Source organism: Anopheles merus, chromosome X, assembly GCF_017562075.2.
Source record: "Anopheles merus strain MAF chromosome X, AmerM5.1, whole genome shotgun sequence".
In the NCBI taxonomy this organism is placed as follows: Eukaryota; Metazoa; Arthropoda; class Insecta; order Diptera; family Culicidae; genus Anopheles; species Anopheles merus.
Window position 1 is genome coordinate 9,680,672 of NC_054081.1, and position 16,431 is coordinate 9,697,102.

At 45.0% G+C, this 16,431-nt stretch overlaps 1 protein-coding gene and 1 long non-coding RNA gene across 2 annotated transcripts in view; one reads left to right on the top strand and one right to left on the bottom strand.

The window, feature by feature from the left end:
• Nucleotides 1-2,016: 2,016 nt before the first annotated feature.
• LOC121588464 (mannosyl-oligosaccharide alpha-1,2-mannosidase IA-like) overlaps nt 2,017-16,431 on the top strand; it is a 28,932-nt gene continuing 14,517 nt past the window's right edge. Inside the window, 1 exon segment of the mRNA XM_041906443.1 lies at nt 2,017-4,171. Within this exon segment, the coding sequence (XP_041762377.1) occupies nt 3,464-4,171 (708 nt within the window). The 5' untranslated portion in view covers nt 2,017-3,463.
• On the bottom strand, nt 4,178-14,992 carry LOC121588474. The gene is made up of 3 exons (XR_006004183.1): nt 14,718-14,992; nt 4,863-4,987; nt 4,178-4,351 (listed from the first exon to the last, which is right to left on the bottom strand). It is a non-coding gene; the product is annotated as an uncharacterized LOC121588474 (long non-coding RNA).

Sequence of the window (16,431 nt, forward strand, 5' to 3'; positions counted from 1 at the left end):
GAATTGTAACATTCCTTTTCTTTCGTTCCACTCGCCGGCGAGCAAAATCCTAAATTGCTGTTAGAGTATGGTTCTGCAGTGCAAACAGCAATTCAGCTCAAATTTTATTTAAGTCGCTCTCACCAAAAATTTAAAAATAAACTTACTTTTTGTTTGTTTACAATAACGAGCGTTACTTTTCGGTTGTCGAACTTTTACGTTATGCGGTTATCACTCACGGTTAAGAAATGCCTTTCCTAAATGGAGTCCCTACCCGCATACAGTAGAACGTCGATTATCCGGGAGGCGGATTAACCGGTAGGCGGCTTAACCGTGCGGATAAATGTGACAGCTGTTCAAGCGTACGGCGAACATTTGCAGCGAAAGTCAAATGGGCAACCAATTTTTGGTGCAGCTCTGCAGTGTCTGGGGGTATTTTCGAAATTCATTTTTGTTTACGAACAGTTCCCAAATAGCCAGCTCGAACTCTATAGCTGATTAGAGGCTGTTTAAAGAAAAATCTTTCCGATGTCGTACTTAGTGGCTGATTAAGAAATAAGAAGTACTTTGCGGAACTATGGAGCTTTTTAACGAGCACACGGTACTCTTTGGAACTTTGCGGCTGATTAGCACTATGTGTAGGGTTCATGATAGAACTTTAAGGCTTGTTAAGAACGTGTACTGAACTTTGTGGACCTTTATAGCTTTTTAATGCATGACATTAAACATCTTGGCAAAGTGTCAAAGGCTGGTTCCCTCAAACATCTCATTGCTGCTGCACAACACAAATAGCCAGAATTGCTTAAGCAGCTCATTTTGGCACGCTAAAGATCGCTGTTCTAATTCGCCTTTTGCAGTAGTTAAACAGCATCAAAGTTCTAGGTGGGTCTTTCAAACAGCGCTTAAGCAGCTTCCTTATGCTACTGTGCCGGGGATTATTTTTATTTGCGTTTTATTTTCAAGCAACGTCATCGATGAAATAAACAACAGGATTTATTTTGTTTGTGTTCATGTGTATATTTTTTATATCCTTAATATTCATGAATTATACAAAATGTCTCACAATTTACTGTACAATCACAATCACTTCACTCAATATTCCTCCTTCAATTAACTTAACTAGCTTGGGCAGCAGCAACGAGATGATTGACGGCACCAGTCTTTGACACTTTGACAAGGGCCACCTCGTACCGATGTCATGCATTAAAAAAAAGTTCCTAGAAAGTTCCACCAAGTTCGATACGCTTTCTTAACAAGCTCCATAGTTCCGAAAAGTACCGTCTATCTCTTAATCAGCCACAAAATACGACATCGGAACGATTTTTCGATAAACAGCCCCAAATCAGCTATAGCAATCAAAATAAGAAATTCTGGCAATTTGGGGAGATGCAGGATCAATTTCCATCACGAACCATACACATCAGGCTAACCAGCTGTAGGAATCCAGAGAGTGCATAGTGCGTGTTAAAAAGCTCCATAGTTCTGCAAAGTATCGTCTATCTCTTAATCAGGCCACTAAGTACGACATCGGCACGATTTTTTGTTAATCAGCCTCAAATCAGCTATGAAGTTCGAGCTGGCTATTGGGGTAATCGCTAGTGGGAAGCTTACTGCACAATTTATTACTATTTTTTTTTTTTTTTTTGGAAAAAGTACCATCTTTTTCCTGTAACCCGCTTTCGGATGTAATTTAGGACACTGAAGACCTTTTCTCCACATGACCTGGCCCGACTTCCACCATCAACGACAAGTGGCCACTGGCAGCTGCATTTTATTACGTACATTTTGTAACGGTTTTTCTTCAAATGAGTCACGCGTTGCAACAGTTGCAACGAACCCTGTCCTGAAAATGGCCTCCACTGTCACAAGTCAAATCCGACACGTCATTTTCCTGCACTTCCCGGCCCGGCCGTCCGCTACTGTAACCGCCACAACAGCCGTCTCTCTCTCTCTCTCTCTTTCTTTTGCTCCCTTGCCCGCTCGTTCCGTTTCATTTTCCAATCACAGCGGGCTGGCTGGCCCGACCGAAACGAGCGCTCACAACGCACAGTGGACGAAATGGCATGCGATTCATTTGGACATTAAAAAAAAACCGTCAACCGAACCATTGACAGCACGGCGCGTACGAAACGAAGAGCAGCAGCAGGAGCAGCAGTCACAGCTTGCTTCCTCACACACATACACGCGCTGCTCGTAACGGTGAGCGCACGATAAGAGAGCCCTGCGCTTGCTTTTAACACCGAAAATTCCACCCCGTGTGCGTGTGTAAGTGTGTAACGATTGGCAAACGCGCGCGCTCTGCCACCAAGCACCACCACAAATCGAACAGGACCGTGCGTGCGTGCGTGCATCGTCCAGCAAAGGTCGCTCTCACAACAACAACAACAACAACAACAGCAGCAGCAGAAAGTAATAGTAACGGTCCGCATTCGCGAAGAAGTTCCCCCATTTCCAGAACCGACGGCTCGGGTGTTTTTTTTTTTTGTTTGTTGCGGTTCTCTCTTTCTCTCGTGCTCTCCCTTGTACGGCACGGTGTGTATTCTTACTGCCGTTTTATTCTCGCTCGATCTCTGCCATTCTCGCAAACGCGGTCAGAAGGCTGTGTGTGTGTGTATGTGTGTACGTGCGTGTGTTTGGATGCGTGCTCGGTCGAGAAACGACGGCCTGTGATTTAACCTCCCCTCCCCGTCTCGTTCGCACACCTTCCGTGCACTGCACACCATCGTGTGTGTGTGTGTGTAGCCGTGTCGTTGTCGTGTGTTCGTGCGTGAAGCCAGATCCGGTGTTCCATCCATCCGTGCGTACCAGTGCCAGTGGCTCGATCGATTTGCTGTTGCGAAACTACAATCGCGGGTGTGTGTGTGTGTGTGCGTCACCACTACACAGTTGCAAAAAGGAGTGCGGGAAGGGAGCTGTCGACCCGACTAATCTGCTTCCGGGGTGCCTCCCTACTATCAACCAAGCCGGGGAACCAAGCCCCAGCGAGGTCCAATCAACCCCCGACAGTGCCGCCGACCATCAACCCTTGGCGCGGATGCGGACCAGGTACAGTCGAGCGAATTGACCGAATGCGGCCCCAGCACCATTGCGGAACAGTCGGTGGAGCAACCCGACATCGCTGACCAGCTACGCCCGACTCTTCCTCCGGTCATTTGGCAGCAGGGAAGGAAGGAAACGGGGAACGATCGATCAGGTGTTGCGAAACACGCGCACACCGAGAGAGAAAGAGAGAGAAAGGGGAAAACGGTGTGTGTGTGTGTGTCCTTCAACCTTTCGCGCTACCATCCGAACGGCGACGCTGGAAGCAGGCGGGCGAAACACGACGTAAACACAAAGGCAAACGGGACACGGGCGGACGTGCATGTATGCGAGGGCCGAACGGACGAACCCTTAACAACCCGGCGAATACGCAACAGCAGCAGCAAGGGACAGGCAGCGCTTACGAAGCAGCCCCGGGCCCACCACCCAGCCACACACACACACAATGCTACCCACGTACCAGCGGGTAGGTGGCGGCGGGAGCGGTACCGCCGGCACGAGCGTCTCCGTGACGAACCCGCTGCTCGGGCGGCGGTCGTTCCGGTCGCGCGAGAAGTGTCTCATCCTGCTCGTCCTCTCCACGTTCGGGTTCGTCTGCTTCGGCGGGTTCTTCTTCCTGCCGGACAACTTCAGCGCGGACCGGGTGCTGAAGGCGTACAAGCAGTTCCAGCGGGCGGGGCCGGAAATCTTCATACCGGCGCCGCCGCCCGCCCACGGCCGCACCGGCGAGGAGGACATCCACCGGCAGGACGACCGGGTGAAGCTGGCGGAAAAGATACGGAAGGAGCTGCCGGACGACTTTCTCGAGAAGCCGGACACGGGCGGCGGTGGCGAGGCGGGCGTCGGCGGAGAGGAAACGGAGGGCGGAGAGCAGCAGCAGCAGCAGCAGCAGGCGCGGGACGGTGCCGGAGCGATCGATGAGCCGGCGCTGCAACCCGGTGGTGTGGGCGTTGTGGCCGGCCCGGCCATCGAGGGCCCGGCCGGGGTGGTGCAGCCGCCCCACCAGCAGCACGCCCCGGACCAGGAGGAGGGCCAGCTGCAGGAGGTGGCGCGCGGCGAGAAGGCGCGCGCACCGGCCGGGCTGCACTTTAACGCGTCCGTCGGCGAGGACCCGGACCGGGCCGTGCGGGAGAAGCGCAACAAAGTGAAGGAGGTAGGTGGATTTTGCACTGCTTTTTTTACAATTTTTAAATGTTTTTTTTTTACACGGTTGAAAGCTGTCCAAGGGGACGTCCATAAATGATGCTACGGGTCAAACAAGCAAAGTTTTTGTAGATCCTCTTAGAGTCATTTGTCTTAAATGAGCATGAGCTGAAAATGTCAGCATTCTGACCTAAAGCATAGAAGCGACCATTACTGATTGTTCATTTCTTAAGGCCGGGCTACATTGATCGTACTCGCAAGCGTAATTTTGATTTTCACTAGCGCATCTGGCGGCGGCTGATCGAAGCATTTTGTCAAACAATTTGGAGCCGCTCCAGAAAATACGTTAATTTTCCATGTTTTTTACTTAAATCGGAGGAGAAAAGTTTTGTAAAACGTAGATACATATGTTTTGCACGCATTGCATCCATTTTTGCAATGAAAAACGATGGAAAAATTACTTAATTTTGAGATCCGGCATGACCATTCCCTCGATGACTAAAAAAAGCTTCCACCAGCCGCCGCCAGCTGCGCTAGTGAAAATCAAAATTACGCTTGCGAGTACGATCAATGTAGCCCGGCCTTTAGGCGCTCACAGAAACCATGAAATTTTAACATTTTGCAGTGGATTGTAGCTAAGATTTTACACATCAACACGGCGGCCAATTGTCTCAAATTAATCCCGCAAGCCAAAATCTCACCTGAAATTGTATCGGGGCGTCTGCGAAAGCCTACCAGATCCACTTTTTGCACGTCACGAACGAGTGGGCATCGCGTGTTGTTCTATTATGATGCTATCACTGACAATTCAGTTTGACAGAACATGCTAATTTGCCATCAAAAGTCATAAGAAAACAACCATTAGTGTAAAGGAAAGACGAGACTTTAAACACAGAATAGGTGAATGGTCCAAGAATTCCCCTTCTAGAAACATAAGGTTGAAATTCTGATTATGGCTCTGGGACATGGAACTCTGCATATATCCCACCAATCCTATCAAGAAGAAGAAGAAGAAGAAGAAGAAGCTAATTTGTAGAGGTTACAGCCCTGTCCAACTAAATTTCAAAGATCCCTTTTACTCGGAAGAGTACGCTGGAATTATTGGTCTCGAAATCCAATTCGAATGAGGGACCTATGACGACCCGTTAAGAGAACTCAAACCAAAACCAAACCCATACCGGCCTTAAAAGCAATACATTACCCATTCTGGTTCAAGAACTGCTCATGACCTCATACCGGTCCTGGACCTGATACTGAACCCATGCCGGCTCTGGAACCAATCCTGAAACCATATTAGTTCCTAAAATAGCTCCAAATTTTATTCCATCTTTGGAACTGTACCGAAACCAGTTTTGAAATAGGAATGAATCTGAAGTCCTGCTCTGGAACCGGTACAGCTCCAGTTACAATTACGACAAATCATACCCGGTAGTACATGTGCAGCGTAGGAATTAGCTTAGGAATTCCGGATTCGGAACGAAACTTGAACTTGATCTCAGTCTGGAACCGATACACTTTTAGTCGACACAGTACTTTTGCAGCGTAGGAAATAGCGTAGGAATTTTAGCAGAATTCGTATAGAGATGAATTACCGATATCCAGTGAAAAGACAAATTGTTTACTAATTTAGCAGATTTCAACGAAAAAGGGCACTACTGCAATGCATCCAGTACATTGTTTTACTGAAAATCGGGAAACCAAAAGCAAGCCATCAATGCTGAAATTCAGTAAAATATTCGATTACTTTACAAAGTCTTTTCTGAAGCAGGATGAGGTAACTTGCTGTGTGTAATAGACTCTTTCAACGAAATATTGAGTTGTGTTTATTTACGTACAGATGTGAACGATTCAAGCCGCAGTTCCTCTTCTTATGTCGAAGGGGTTTGCCATCCTATGCTGCAATTAGCCTCATACTCACAGGGAATAACAATCTATTATTGAGCTAGACTACAGTGTTGGGTAAATCTGATTCAGACCCATGAATCTGGATGAATCTTTGGAATGATTTAATAAATCTCAATCAAAATTGGAAAGATTCACGAATCTCAAAGATTGCAATTACATTACATCTCTAAAGATCCATGAATCTCTGGAGAAATATGAATTTTAATGAATTAATCTTTGAAGATTCGCTAATATTTCGAAATTCATGAATCTTTGGAGATTGATGAATCTTTGAACTCTCGACTTGAGAAGAATCATATCAATGAATTTTATTGAAGGATTCATGAAACCCAATACTAAGCTAGACATATCTGTATGTTGCTCTTTGATTATCTGTGAGTTTGTATTATTTTCATATTCTTTAGTTGTCTCATCGTTTATATCACAGAGACCTGTGTCGTTGTGTTTTGCACATTGCATATTGTGTCTTTTTGGTGTCTCCGTTCAAAGACCGCAGTTCAAATCGTAATGAGAATGTGACAGCTCAAAAGTAACACATGTGCTTGCGCGTAAAAGCCAATATCACGCCGAAAGAGGGCAATATAATCATTTCGAAAACCCCGCTTGTAACATGTTTGACATGGTTTGGAGCCAGGATACATGTTTTCCTAATCGGCTAATCTTAATGCCGCTGGAAAAACCCGCCCCAAAGTGGTGCCCGCTCTTATCGCTATCATTCGGTCACTGTGCGCGGTTTGCCTTAAAAAAAAAAAAAACAATACAAACGCGCTGCACACAATGTATGTATTGGCTTTACAACCCAAAGTGCACGTGAAAGTAAGGGAGAAGGAGGGGGGGGGGAGTGGTGGTGAAACAGGGGGGAGAATGAAAAGCGTGTTTCCGGTACATTAAAGATATCGCGCAGAGTGGGTGGTGGAGGCCTTAATCAATTAATTGGACTGAACACCCACGCACCCACACACACACACAAAGCACAGGACAGAGGAAAGGGTTTGGCCTGGTCATGCAAGTGTCCGTGTGTGTGTGTGTGTGCGTGTAGGTATGTTTGTTGAGCGATTGGGCCCAAAGAAAGGGTTTATTATTTGCGTGTCGCTTTCCCGGGGTGCCCCCCCCCCTCCCTCCCACGATGGCAGGTGAAGCAAAAACCGTCACTAAGTGACGTGCAAACAAACGCGCCCTTTGTTTTCGTATGCATGCCATAGCGAGTGTGTGTGTGTGTGTGCAAGTGCATGTGTGTCTGTTTACGCCGGGCTGCATTGCTACATTACCGCCGCGTGCTGCCGTTTTGCACTCGGTTGCATATTTCGTCCCCATAATTATGACCAAAGCACCCCGTGCCTCCCCCTTTTTGCATCGTTCGCTCTGTTTTTTTTTTTTTTGTTTGGTTATTCGCTTCGTAGGGTTGCGAAAGGGCTGCCGTGGGCACGAGGGAGTGGGGCTTGGGTGGAACGGTGATAAATATTAGCGCTTAGCAAACAAAACAAAAAAAAAACTCAACTGCACCTCGTCAAGAAGGAAGGGAAGGCCGTGGCGGGTAGAAAGAAGTAGGGGGACGTGGGGCGAAATGGTCACCTACATCAAGACCATTAATTAACACGTTTACAATGACTTGTAATGATTGAAAAACATCAAAAACTCTGTATCTATAGATAGATTAATAAATTAAACAGTTAATTTATTGCTCAAAACGATGTTATTTGCACCGTTTCGAAATTCATTTAATGTTTTTAAAGCTCAAATTTGTTAAATGTTTCGCATTGAGGCAAAATGGTCGATATGTGTTGAAAGGAGCAAAATGACGAGACTTGGGTGTAAGCAAAGGTCGCTACGAAATATTTGTTACATAAATACAACTATACTGTACAGTGCACCCTATCGACAAGAAAAATTACTGACAACACGTAAATTATTGAAGTATTCCAGCAAATTAACTGGATGATTCTACAAAATATTTAAAACTTAATTCTCTCTACCCTTACAATTCTACCTAGCTGCAAGCAGTGTTGCAAAATGCCATAAGCATCATGTGACGATCACCATCGAAAACAATGAACAATTTCCGTGGTAGCTTGATGTTCATTGCTGATACTCAAGTGCGTCATGACGTGCCGAACGCGACATGCGAATGCTTGCGAGTTCAACACGAAACTCTGACTGACAAGCTGAGCTTAATGCCTTCGCAATCATAATGATGACTTTTTCTGGATGAGAACAGTGCTGCCAACTGTCACTATTTTAGTCACCCACATGCTCATGACTGAAACGAAGTGCAAGTCAGCTCACGTACAGAACTGTGATAGTCAGGGGTGAGACTCAAACATTAGTTGGTGGACCAATCACATGCTTGATGACATTTTGCTTAGCATCCAACTCTTGGTCACTCACTTGGTCATGACATTTTCTGTCACTGATAATCACGACACGAAAACAAAGTGACTGATTAATAGTTGGTTACACAAAATGACACCAAGTCTGTGATGACCGCACCAACTGTATGAGTCTCACCTCTGATCATCACAGTAGAGCTCGTGACGCTGACATGATTTCGTTGCAGTCGAAATTTGTCATGACTATGTCAGTGACATTATGCATAACTGATCACAGTAAAAATGTCATGACATAGTGACTGACCAAGCGATGGTTGCAAAAATGTCACGAAGCATTGCATTGATCACACCAATCGTTTTGAGTATCATCGCTGATTATCACAATTGAGTACGATGACGCTGACATGGATTTTTTTTCAGTCAGGATTTTTTATGACATTGACAGTGATACTTTGCAGCACTGGGTTCAAGAGGCCAATGTTGTGTTCCTTAAAGTAATTAGCCTTAAAGTGAAATCCTTAACTGTGTCATTTTACCCCGGCTTACCCTAAATAACGGTGTCCCTTTCCCACCAGCCTGCCAATGCTCTTTACATTCACGCCTCCCACGAGGCGAAACAAACACACATACCCCGACGTGCACTGACGTCCGGTGCACCTTCCTGCTCGGGCGGTTACGGTCACTTTCTAATTGTTTTACACAACAACAAGAGATTTATTTTTGCATGAGTGGGTTAGAACAAAACACAACGCATCAATCGATCTGTAACCCTTTTTGTTTTTAGTTTAGTCATACCAAAGACCGGTGAAGCTAATGGCATATGAAAATGGCAATTAAATTTCACTTTGTGCTCATCCCCCTCGGACCTAGCTCAGAGGCCCTTACATTGTACTCCCAATGCTCAATGGAACCCCTTTTCCAAACACATCCCACGATGAGATAACCTTTGCTGCACTGTTGTGAAGAGGTTGGGGGGGGGGGGGGGGGTGTAGCTTCAGGAAGCGGAAAGTAGGTCACAATTCCGGGAGCGTTTGCACGGTGTTTCCCGTTTGCTGTCGTCACTCTGGGCCTCCTGATGCATCATGTGAGGGTTCGTCCATAAGTGACGTAACGCAGCAGTTGGGTATTTTCAAGGCTCTCCTACCAATCAAACTGGTTTTAGAAAACGGTTACAGTGGGAAGTGAAAAAAAAAACCCAAAACGAGATGCTCCAAAACTGTGATTGGCCGGTAAAACCCACGGCCAAAAATAGACAAACGGGTGGACCGGCTCGAGCCGGTCTAAAGCGCCACCTAAATGTCACATACTGCTCGCTCAAACGCGATGTTTTGTGTGTATGTGTGTGCACGATTTGTCGAATTTGAAACATCACAAACACACAAAAACACACTCAAAAAAAAACCAACCCCACACTCTTTGGCGTTTTGCATAAATGTATGCAAATATGTTCATCTCAAAGCCGTGGAGGAAGCGAAACGATTGGCTTTTGTGAAGTGATTTTTGTTTTTTTTTTGGATTCTCTAATTTTCCACCGCAACATTAAACATTTACCAGCTTTGGTGTTAGAAAGGAGCGCGCCCACATTTACCGAAAAGCAAGAAAAGCGCCATCATACTGCGTGCGTTACCAAGCGTTACCAAAGCAAAGAAGAAGCAAAAAACGGCAAATCTGTTTGGAAAACATTCAGCAAGTAAAACAAAAAACAATCCACAACGCTGCTGCTGCTTGTGATCCACGCGACGTGTGGGGTTTTTGTAACCTCACCACTCCCCCCCCCCCCCTTCGCCTTCACCACCCAACTCCATACTGCGCTTCTTCGTTATTACCCGTGGCAAATTTCCCCGCGTTGTTCTATTTTGTTTGCGTGATTTTCCTTACGGGCGTTTATCGGGTGTGTGTCTTGCTTTTTGGGTGATTTTTTTTTTGCACCACCCGTGGGCTGTTGTTTCCTTTTGTTTGTTTACCAACACTCTGCACGCTCTGGTTTTGCGTTACGGATGCAGGCTTGATACGGTTTTTTTTTGCCACAGGGTGAGCGAGCGCGCGCGCCCAATCTTTCTCCGTGCGTTCCGCCAAAATGCCGAAGGTCAAGGCCAGGAGCGGAATATGTTTTTGTGGCATGAAAAGGGAGGAGGGTAGGGACGCTGTTATGTGCTATGCAGCAAGCAGCCAGTAATCGCAGCCCGAGCCCCAGCGCTCGATTTCCGGTGTGACGTGTGTAAAAATGTGGACGACGTGTTGCTTTTTTTTTGTGCGTGTAAATTACGTGCTGTGTTATGGGCCCGTCTTCGCTCGGGTTATCAATTGGGGCTGGTGCGAAAACATGTGGTGGTGGTGGTTGTCGCGACCCCACGAACCAATGTGCCAAATGTGTGATGAAGCCCTTCTCAACGGCTTTTTTAGTTTGTACGGAACAACAGAAAAAAAAAGGTTTGCACAAGATTATTTTGAATCATGCCCGTTTGGACGCGAAGTTTGGCGTAGCGACCGTTGGCGTTAGTTAATTTGTAGCTTCTTCTTCTTCTCCTTCTTGTTTTTTAAAATAAATTATGATACACGACTCCCGTTTCGCGCTGCCATTTGCGTACGCGCTTCGCGCAAAGATTAATTATCTGGTGCGACGTGGAACAATGTGGCCGGTGTGTGTTCGTGGTGATTGCCACTAGAAATAGTGTGTGTGTGTGTTGGCTGTATTCAACATTGTCTATCTACTAAATTGTGTGTCGCTCCATCTAAAAAAGGCTTCCCTCGCAGTAGTATCGCACACACTGGCAAGCGTTACCTCAAAGGGTGTAATAACCCGTGTTGGTTGTAGCGCGGACGACACGCTGCCCCGTTGATATGGTTGTCGTCGTTGTCGTCGTCGGTGGAGAAAATAGCTCTACGGAACGTTCGCAACCAGGGCTCGGCAAACGATTCACGCAAGGGAGCAAAACTAAGGGCAATATGGATGGGGGCTTTCATTGTGTAAGTTTTTTTTTGTTTTGGTTTTTGTTGTTTGATGGTAGCTGAAATATCATGTCAACACTTTACACAAAACTAAATGCCTCGGGTTTTTAGCGCAGTTTACTTTAGCTCCCAAAAAAAGCTTAGCAGGAAAGCTACTAATTGTGAATGCACATTTCTACTCGAGCATAAATATTTTTTTCAAAAAAAGGTTTTAAAATTATTTGAAATATCTTTTTATAGTGCATTAAACGTATTCTAATTCATTTCAAATTGGAAAAAATGGAAAATCAACCATGGTTGGGCACAGTTGTAGAAATCGAATATGGCGGAAGGCAGAACTGTCAATTGGGTGTGGAAAATACTATGAATACTATTCTAGATGTCGCCACTGGAAGAACGTACAGGCTAAAACAAGTTGGGTACAATGTACAGGTGAGCTTATGCTGAACGATTTAACAACTACTCTATCGATAGAAAATGATAGAAATTATGTGTCCCATTGATGGTATGAGTGCATTTGCATTGCTTTGTGCTATCCCAATTGACATTTTTGAGTTATAAAATCGGGGTTTCGAGCTATTTCCCTCAAACTGGCACCTTAAACTTCCCTTAAACTGATGAAAAAATGTCTAAAATCGTCTGCGATGTGGCTTTTTCGTTGCTTTCTTCTCTAACCGTTGGGAAATAACGTTTGCAATTCTTATTACGTATTAGTCGTATAGTCGTATAGTCATTTTATACAAAAACCTACCTATTTTTCATCAAATAATGCCGTACAAAATGTACCTTCTTTTTTTGCCAAATATGAAAGCAAATGAATCTAAAACGAATAGGACGCCAACATCATCCAATAGAAGAAGGTCATTCGCACGCACAAACGAAAATTTTGACGCTTTCTACACGGTTTATCACGCACAAATCCACTACTTTTGGTATGGTTAAAAATTTAGAACAAATGTCACTTGGGATCCCTAGTCCTACTGAATGTCGTGTACTAATACTGTCCTGAAACTGTTTTTTTTTTTTAAGTATTTGGCCGGAAGAAGTGGCCTCAACACTTAAAACTACCCTAACTCTTAAGAGTAGCAATTAATCACACATCGAAGACTGAACAAAAACACGCAGACACAGTAAGCTAATTTAAAAGTTAGTCGCATGATACCAGTCAAATCTGTCATAGTGAGCGTTAAATGTAAGAGGCATCGCAGCTTTGGGGTCATTTTCACTATAAACTCGTCTGAGTTGAGTGAGGAGAGGTCGGTAGTTGCGAAAAAATTCACCTATATTCAGACTTAGAAATAAATTTCAGCTGTGCAACGTCACGTCTCTGTTCAAGCGTCTCTCTACTCCTACCAATAAACAACGAGTTTCATACGAAGGAGGTACTGTAGCTGTAAAACGCAGAACTAAACGTGTGAACATTCTCTGTAGTGACTCTTCGACTTGTTAGACCACAAATTCAAGAAATGGACACCACACCGCAGAACAGGACTCAAGCAATGTGTGTTGTTGTGTTATTAAAACAGTACAGTGTAAAAGCGTCCCTCGATCTCATATAGAATTGTGTTATTGGAATATTATAGAATATAGAAGCCCATCTGTTACCTCTGGGAGTTTTACGATATTATTCAGATTTTTTTAATATGGATTTTGACAGTTGGCGGCTGAAATCATGTCAACACTCCATACAAAACCACACGCAAAACTAGCCTCAGATTTTCAGCCTGAAAAATGTGTACACAAACGCCGATGCGTGGCAGGCTCGATCAGGTTAGCTCGTGAAGGTTTGATTTTTTTGTTTTGTTTTCTGATGAAACATAAATATTTTGTCTAAAAGGTTAAAAATTATTTGGATCGTTTTTTTTTATATTTTTAAAACTTCTATAATCCATTTCAAACCAACACCGAAAAACAAACAAACCGATTTTAAGGAACATCTTTGTTTGAACACATATCCTGACATGAACGATAGAAATTTGATGATTGCGAAAATCTGATTAAAATGTAGTTGGTGTTTGCCGACCCCTGGTTCTAATTAATACCGTGCGAAGATTATCGGTTTTACATTTCCAACCATCTCTTTCCATCACACATCTACTATGGGGGAGGCTGAACCCGCCATGCGTGTGCTGGTGTTCTTCGGGTTCATTGGCACACATACACGCGCTCTCCGTTTTGCGCGCGCTCTCGCTGTCTCTCTTTCTCTGCGACCTCCTGCACAGATCGAACTGGTTCGTGCAAAATTCTAGCTGTCGTTGTCGCCGCCCTTGTCCCACCCGCTCTCTCTCCCTCTCTTTCCTGTACTATTTTGCGACCCATCCAATGCTGGGAATCTCCATAATTGGACCGGCGAGCTTTGACAGCGCGTGTGACGTGGCCTATGGAGCTGCCAGCAGGGCAACCGGTACAGATCCGCCACCACCGTGTATGCGTGTGTGTGTATGTCTGCTGCCATGCTAGCACGTACACCGTGCGGTGATGTCTCTAGCAATCAACGCGCCGAGCCACACACACACACATGCCATGCCGTATCACTTTTTGCCACCACTTTTGATATACAAGCTTTATCTCGCCATCTCACGAATGGGCCACCTACCCGCACTCTGGCCGGGCACACACAATGGCCACCGCACCGTATCGAACATCATCATCCCCCAATCGGTAATGGCGATTGCAGAAGCAGAGCGATGACGACGCTTTGCACACACAAACGCTCGCCGGAGAAGGCAGAAGCAGGCAAAAGAGACATCCGATCCGATCACGGTATGTGGCTGAGCCGCGTGACGCACCACTGGCCCGCCGCGGGTGTATGCGCAACGTGTTTTCATGCTGCTGCTGTGCGGGTGGGGAGGACGACCAAACAAAAAAAAACACCTTCTTTGCATTGATTCTGAAAGTAACGACGAAAGAGCACCGCCAGGCCGGCATAAAGTGCTTTGCTCCAGTTTTCGCTTCTGCTCGCTGTGCGATTGTGCAACGACTCGCGGGACGATGGTGGGTAGTAGCAGGTGGTGGTGCTACTTCGAAACAAATAGACACCCGTCCATCAATGCAAACAATCGTTTTCCTTCTCATCCTGCCACTCCCCCCAATGGTGTTGCAAGTGTGCAGTCACCCCATCACTTGCTGCGTACAAAATTTGGTTCGAGCACAGGTCCAAGTGTTTTAGAAACACAGCGAAACCCTTGATAACAAGTTTAATCCGTTCCAATGACACTCACTCGTAATGCGAAAAACACGCTATGCGAGAGGCTCTTCTTATATACCTCACAACGATACGGAACACCTCCAAGTGGCAAAAGAAATCCATTAAACAATTATTAGCATCGAAATTCTCGCCTTCACGAGAGATCAAGAATGCATGCAAGAACACACCTCATCAGAACACCTCACACTCGTGAAACACACGCTTCTTAAGGAGGTACACTACACACTAAAATCCACGTCCTGCCCACTTCCACGGACGACGCCCGAAGAGAGTCTCCGATATAAGGGGTACTCGTTATGAGGGATTCTACTGTACACAATCGCGTCACGAACGTCCAGCGAACGGATCGAATTAAAACTTCCGATTGAATTTGGCCGCAACCAGAGCGACGCGAGCGATGCCGCATGAGATGTACCTCAATAGTTCTTCTAGGTAATAGAAGAATTCCTCTTGGACTTGTTTGTTCAGGTTTAATTTGAAGGTTCAATATACCTTCTCCCCACCACCATTGTTGGAGACATCTTGTTGATTCTATTTATTTTTGTTGTTCAAGTGGCATATGTTTACCAGACGTTTTTCTTCGAAAAGTTCTCCGATTTAACTGGTCCAGTAGCTGTGGGATTTGTTATTGGAATGAGTTGGAAGCTTTGTAATCACCTTTTACAAAGATGTTGAAACCTTGGGAGGAAGATTCGAATGTCTTTGGGACGTCAAACTCCTCGAGACGACCGAATAAGGCAGATGCTCTGTGGGGACTATTTTCTCGTGGTTAGATTTAAAGCCATCAACGAGTTTCGATAAAGGCTTAAGACACTACTGAAATCTAGGATTAAAGAAGGCTTACACCAACTCTACTTGCAACACAATTGTTATTCTGCTGGGCGCTAATACCGGTTGGATATCAATAGTTGATAGAATTAATGGTTTGTGAATGTCGAATCACTCGAGATGCTCAATTAATACCATCTCGGTAGTTGATGGTGTCTGTGTCCAATACATCATATTCTCAACTCGGAAATAAAGCTTAAAAAATTGTTTTCAAGCAAACTATCAAAATCCACCCAATTTTGAAGATCATCCTGCGAACGAAATATCACAATATTTCTTGTGACAAGATTTAGTTCTAATCCCAATGTAGAATCTATCGAGATGCTCGATACCACCTCGGTAGTTGATGGTGTCTGTGGATCATATTCTCAACTCGGAACTTAAGCTTAAACACCTCTCCAAGTAAACTCCCAAGGTACTCTCAAGTTTGAAGACCATCGTGGGAAAGAATTATCACAATATATCTCGTGACAAGTTCTATTCGATTGTTGAATCAGTCAAGATGCTCAATTCATACCACCTCGTTAGATGATGGTGTCTGTGTCCACAGACATATGCTCAACTCGGAACTAAAGCTTAAACAATTGTTCAAGCAAACCACCAAAATCCTGCCAAGTTTGAAGATCATCCTGGGAAAGAACTATCACAATATCTCTTGTGACAAAATTTAGTTCTAATCCCAATGTAGAATCTATCGAGATGCTCGATACCACCTCGGTAGTAGGTGGTGTCTGTGGATCATATTCTCAACTCGGAACTTAAACGTAAACAAGTCTTGAGCAAACATCCAAGATCTTCTCAAGCTTGAAGATTATCCTGCGAACGAAATATCACAATATTTCTTGTGACAAGACTTAGTTCTAATCCCAATGTAGAATCTATCGAGATGCTCGATACCACCTCGGTACTTGGTGGTGTCTGTGGATCATATTCTCAACTCGGAACTTAAACGTAAACAAGTCTTGAGCAAGATCCTCCCAAGTTTGAAGATCATCCTGGGAAAGAGTTATCACAATATCTGTCGTGACAAGATCTAGTTATGCTGATAGTAGT